Raw genomic sequence first — 6,631 nt, 5'->3', positions numbered from 1 at the left:
CTATACCTATATCATCTATTTCATCTATATCATCTATATCTCTATCTCTAGATATATAGATAGATAGATTATAGATAGATAAATAGATGATATATAGATATATGAGATTGGCTCAGGATAGGACAGAGTTCAGAGCTATTGTGTATAGGGCTGCTATGAGTCTCAGGCCATTCAACAGCATGTAACAACAACAACAACAATAAAACAACAATACAATAACTGTCAAATCAGAACTGACTCATAGCTGACCCTCCAGCTGGTTTTCAGAGCCAGTAAATCATACAGGAAGAGATTACCCATCTTTCTCCTGCACTTGGGCTGGCAGTGCAACTCCTACATAAAGCCACCAGAGTTTCCTAATTGAGTATAACACTAAATTTTGAAAACTAAAGAGTGTCCTAAGTGACTCTAGCCCTGATACCATAAAGCAAATGAGTGACACAGAAAAGAAATATTTGAAAATTCTGCGTGATGTTTCTTTCTGGGAGATACCAGTTCCAGATCTTTTTCATGTTGAAATCACGAAAAATTAAAGGGGTTCCTTCCAGAACAAAGATGGGTCATTCAGTGTTGCTGCAAAGCAATACACAAAAGCAAAAGGAGATGTGTGCCAGCTTTTAAGCAAATTGTTTTATAAGGTGATGCCAAATTGTGAGAAGATTCTATAATGGATGATTTATTCATCTAGAGTCACTGAGAGTTGATACTGCTTTTGCTGCCAATTATTTGCCTTGGTAGCACATTATTTCTCCCCTAGTAGAAGCTGTCATTCTATAGCTTCAAGTAAGATTAATTTTCATTTCATAAAGGGGATTTCCTTTTTTTTGGGGGGGGATTTTCTTTAAGTGGCAGAGATGCTTTCAAAATATGATCTAGTGCTGAGACCATATCTAATGAGATTAAAGTGGAACACATGTAAACTTAAAGTAAGATGTCTGTCATGTTGGGCTTTCCCTGAAAGTCTTCCCATGCTCATTTTACTGGTAACATTTTATTAAGGTTTGATGTCAGAAGAGACTCTGAAACCTGCTCTGAAATGTAGAGAAACTAAAGCAAAATTAATAAGTGATAAAGTAAGAGAACCAAACAGTATTTTAAGGGAAGTTGGAAAAGACACAAAATACTACAACACAGTGTACAAAAACTTAGAGTTAGAAAACCAAAAGAGAACAAACACTTGGCATTTCACATGCTGAAAGCACTGAAGAACAACTTCAAACCTAAGCTGCAATATTGAAGAATTCTGTGGGAAAATATTGAATTATATAAAACTCAAACTCACTGCTTTCGAGTCAACTTAGCTCCAATTCATAGTGATCCTTCATAGTACTTTCAAGGCTGTAAATTGCAATGGGAAGAGATTCTTTTCCTTTGGAGTACCTGGTAGATTTTAACCACTAGAAATACAATGTTTTAGTTAGTGGCATAATACCCTATAGACTAAGCCACTTAGAGTTCCCTTTCAAATGACATTGAAAGCATAAATATAAGCTAAAAGAAATACAAATAATCACTGTGCTAAAAAAGAGTTTGCCAACACTGAATAATTTCAGGAAGTAGTATATAATCAATAATACGGAAGGGAGAATTTCAAGCTGCATTGAAAGCATTGGCATAAAGCAAGGTTCTATGAATGAATGTAATACCAGGTGAAATGTTTCAACAGACAGATGTACCCTGGGTGTGTTCACTTGTTTATGCCAAAAAATTAGGAACACAGCTACCTTGCCCACTGACTGGAAAAGAATCTTAGTGTTTATTAAAATTAGTGGAACATGGAAATTATTGAATAATATAACTGATCACACACACACACACACACACACACATACAAGAAAAATCTTGAAGATTATAAAAAATGACTGGTGCAAGTATATTGATGGACAGTATTCCAGCTGGATTTAGAAGAAGCCATGGAATAAAAACATTCCTGATGTCAGACAGATTTTTTCTGAAAGCAGTGATTGTTAGAAAGATGTTTAATTGTGTTTTATTGACTATGAAAAGCACCATACAATGTACATCACAATAAATTATGGATAATATTGTGAAGAATGAGAATCCCAGGACACTTAACTGTTCTATAGAGAACATATGCATAAACCAAGAAGTTGTCATTAAAAAAGAACAAGAATATATTGCATGATATGAAATCAGGAAAGATGGCACCAGGGAGATATATATCCTTAACACATCTATTCAATTCTTAATCTAAGAAGTTGGACCATATAAAGAAGAATGTAGCACCGAGATTGGAGGAACTGTGCTATGTAGATAGTAAACCTTTGCTCTTTGAAAGTGAAGAGGACTTCTTGAAGATCAAGGACTACAACCTTAAGTATAGATTACACCTCAACATCAAGAAAAAAATTCTCACAGCTAGACCATAGAAAGCATCTTGATAAATGGGAAAAAATTGATGTTGTCCGAGATTTTCTCTCTCTTGGATCCACAGTCAATACCCATTGAAGCACCAATGAAGTAGTCAAATCAAGTGCTTAAAAGAGCAAGGGTGTCAGTTTAAAGACTAAAGTGTAGCTGACTTAAGCTAAACTATGATATTTTTCAGTTGCTTCATGTGCATGTGATTATTGGACAGTGAATAGGGAAGGCTAAAGAAGAATTGTTGCTGTTGTGTACAGTAGAGTTGGAACCCTTCAGTGGGTTTTCAGAGGCAGTTAATCACACGGGAGGAGATTGCCCATCCTTCTCCCACAGAGCAGCCGGTGGCCTCAATTCATGTGCCTTTGGAATTGCAGTGCAGCTTCTTGCCACTAGGCCACCAGAGAATTAATGCCTTTGAATTTTGGCAATATGTACTGAACATACCAAGGACTTCTAAAAGAACAGCAACAACAATCTGAAGAAGAGAAATCAGAGTGTTCCTTAGAAGCAAGGATGATAAGACGTGGAGTTTTGAGCATGTTATGAAGGACCAGTACTTGGAAAAGGACATTATGCTTGGAAAAGTCGGTGAAAGAAAAATACCCTCTCCAGGATGGCTCTTCACAGTGACTTAAACAGTGAGAACAGTGCTGGACAGGGCAAGGTTTTGTTCTATTGTAAACAAAGTTGCCATGAGGTAGGGTCACCATGAGTTGGAACCAACCGGATGGCATCTAACAGCTACAACAACAACAACAACAACAACAACAGAAAATGCAAAATGTAAAGGGCAGAGACAAAGATATTCAGAAGGTTACTAGGAAGAAGTGGTGTAAAAAGATTTCATGAAAAACAAAGCTGAGCATGTAAAGAGAAGTAGAACAGATACTTTTGTTCAAAGGGCCAAGAATAAAGGTTATACTTTCTAAAGAGAAAGAGAGATGAGTCAGGAAGTATTCTGGTGAAGAATTAGGATTAGAGACAGTAATGATTAAGTCATAAAAGATGGCTTTGGTTGGTCAAACAGGAATCCCCTACCTTAACTCATTACCTAGATATATTCCACTTCACCTCTTGCTAGGGAATAGGATTCCAGAGACTTATGCTTGAGTAGGAACATCATATACCGGAGCTATTCGTTTGGTGACTGGTGTTAGATTTCTAGGAATATAACTTCCCAGAACACTTCCTGTCCATCTCCTTGGGATGTGTTCTAGAGCCCAATAGGGACCACTGAGCTGAGAGAAAATTGCTATGAGAACTAGAGCTAACACCTTGGGGAATAACTCCTAAGTGGACAAGACAGGGAAAGAGGGTACAGTGGGTTTACAAGGAGAGATGAGATAGGAAAGGAAACTGACAAAATTGATCAAATTTGATGAGGACCAAAGCTCCATATGTCGTCCTTGTCATTTTCCTGTTGACCAAACACGAAATGCTCCACTTTGCCACCACAGAACAAATCTTGTCTCCCAGCCTGCTATCTTGGATCTTCAAACTCTTTCTTCAAATCCTCCAAAGAAGATAAAGTCTCCTCTTCATTCAGTGAATGACACTACTGGAGCTTCTCAGGCAAGATGGTTGGAATTTGCTCCAGGGATGACTCTTTGCCATCTCTTTGGGTACAGTTCCCAGAGTGGACCCGACAGAAAGGAAGACCCTCAACCAGATGGATTGACATAGTGACTGCTGTAATGGGCTCATGTGTCAGAAGGAGTGAGGATGGCTCAGAAATAAGACAGGGTTCAGATCCATTATTCCTAGTTTCACGGAGGGTGATACTTGACTTTGCAACACCTAATAACAACTTTTGGCTACATTCTACATTTTTTCTGATCCTACAATGATGAAGAGTATTGAATATACCTTGGACTGCCAAAAGAACAAACAAATCTGTCTTAGAGGAAGTGCAATTATTTCAGAACGGGTACTCTTTAGCTGTAAGAATAATGAAACTTCATCTTATATCCTTTGGCTGTGTTGTCTGAAGGAATCAGTCCTTGGAAAAAGACCTCATAATGGGAAAGGTGTAGCAAGATGGATTGACATAGTGGGTCCAACTCCATAAAGTAGTCTTGAAGCCATAATACCTGTGAAACCAGTAACGCTGCTAGAACAATGAAAAACATTTTAAAAATATTAACTTTTTCAATTCAAATTTAATCTGTGTTGTACAGTAGAAATTAAAATTAGTTGTTTACCATACCAATATCAATATTATTTAATAGCAGTGCTTCTTTCCCTATTGTCCAAATACTTATTGTTTGATAACTTCTTATAATAATGAAATACAAAAATGTGTGACAATTTTCTGTTTTTAAAAAAATGACACAGCTTTGATAACTAAGGTTTTAAAAATTCCAACAGAACAAGACATTTCCCAAGGTAAATTCCTTTCTAGTTTCTTTGTTTCAGAAACTTCACACACTTTTAGAATTTTTTACTGATGTGATACTGAAAGTCCAAATATTTTTCAAACCAAGTATTAGGTGTTTGTTTTGAAAGTATTTGTCTTCACAAATAAAGCTTTTCTTTACTTGACTTTTGACAGAATATAAGTGAAAAGAAAGATGTATTTCAGATTATTGTTGTCTTCCCCATTCAGAATAAAGCATCGCTTTTTTATGTTCTCTTAGAAGAAATTACTCTTCTCAAAAGCCTCCTCAAAGCCCCTTTAACTTCCTTGTTTCTCAGGGTGTAGATGAATGGATTGGCCATAGGAGTAATAACACAGTAAAACAGGGTCAGAAACTTGGACAGATCTTGAGGACCATTCCCTGAAGGCTGCATGTAGATATAGATTCCAGGACCATAAAATAAAGAGACCACCAATAAGTGTGAAGAGCAAGTATTGAAGGCTTTAAGTCTCCCATCAGCAGAAGGAATTCTAAATACAGCTCGGGCAATGTAACTGTAGGAAATAAGAATCATAAAGAGGGGACCCATTAGCAGAAGGGTGGCCACTACTGCTAAAGTAATCTCATTGACTGTAGTGTCCACACAAGCCATTTTAATAAGACCAGGAAGCTCGCAGAAAAAGTGGTCCAGTACCTGATTCCCACACAGGGGGAGCTGGACTGTGAGTGTGGACTGCAGCAGTGAATTGGCCAGACCAAAGAGCCAAGCAGTGCTGGACATGTGCAGGCAGACCTTATGATCCATGATTATGGAGTATCTCAGAGGCTGACACACAGCCACATAACGGTCTAAGGCCATGATGCCAAGCAGGATACATTCAGTACAGCCTAACCAGTGAAATATATAAGCTTGAGTCATGCAGCCTACATAAGTGATGTTTTTGTTAGGAGACCCTAAGTTGAATAACATCTGCGGTACAGTTGTTGTAGTGAAACAAAGATCCAAAAAGGAGAGATTGGTGAGAAAGAAATACATGGGACTTTGTAGTTGGGAGTCTAGTTGAGAGACCAATATAATAGCACTGTTTCCCAACAATGTGAGAATGTAGGAAGTCATTAGGACAAAGAAAAGAGGGAGATCCAACCATGGGTATTTGGTAAAGCCCAGGAGAATGAAGTCCTCTGGAGAACTTTCATTTATGTGCTTCATTGAATTTTGTTGGGACACACCTGCTAAAAGAAGAAATATTAGGATTATTTAGAACAAAATAACACTGAGTCAGCAGAAATGCTGATAAAATTAGGGGAAATACTTTTACATGGGAGAGATGGAGCACATTCAGTAGAATTCAAATAACAAGAATTAGTATTATTAGTAGCTCCCTAGTATTACTAGTAGCAGTTGAAAATTCCTATGAGTAAAGAAAGGATAGACAGATAATTGGTATATATAAACACACAAAGTACTCTACTTTATAAGTTGTAGACCTGGGCAGTGGGTTAATGAGCACTGTTTATTATGCCTCTCTTGCCTGACTAAAAAAAAAAGCCAAAAGAGAGTGAGCATTGCATTTCGTCCCCCATCAGAGTCTCATCTAGGATTTTAATCTAGGTGAAATGATGCCAAATGAGGGGTGAAAGAATGTTAGAAATCTGAACTCCTGCTTTGGTGATTTATGTTCCCTGGTGACAATATCAAAGGATATGTGTAATATAGTATCTTTTGGGGGTGGAATCTTGCCTCTGTCCTTTTAATTTATGTTTGTTTGACAGGTTAGATTCATCACCTTTGCCATTGATTCTGTGAAATATCATTCTTCAAATAATTTGTTTCTGCTTATGTTGTCAAGATTCCTGTCTCTGTTTACAACCAAGGACATTTACTAATA

At 37.3% G+C, this 6,631-nt stretch overlaps 1 protein-coding gene across 1 annotated transcript; it reads right to left on the bottom strand.

Moving 5' to 3' along the window:
* Window positions 1–5,007: 5,007 nt before the first annotated feature.
* Window positions 5,008–5,952, bottom strand: LOC102856323 (olfactory receptor 2B11-like). Its single transcript, XM_006902640.1, has one exon. It carries the CDS (start codon window positions 5,950–5,952, stop codon window positions 5,008–5,010), a length of 945 nt encoding a protein of 314 aa, XP_006902702.1.
* Between the last annotated feature and the right edge of the window lie 679 nt (window positions 5,953–6,631).

The sequence above is a fragment of the Elephantulus edwardii genome, unplaced genomic scaffold, assembly GCF_000299155.1.
Source record: "Elephantulus edwardii isolate Elephantulus edwardi_28Jun2011 unplaced genomic scaffold, EleEdw1.0 scaffold00433, whole genome shotgun sequence".
Classification (NCBI taxonomy): domain Eukaryota; kingdom Metazoa; phylum Chordata; class Mammalia; order Macroscelidea; family Macroscelididae; genus Elephantulus; species Elephantulus edwardii.
Note: the sequence above shows the minus strand (reverse complement) of the source record. Positions and strands in the feature narration are given on the sequence as shown.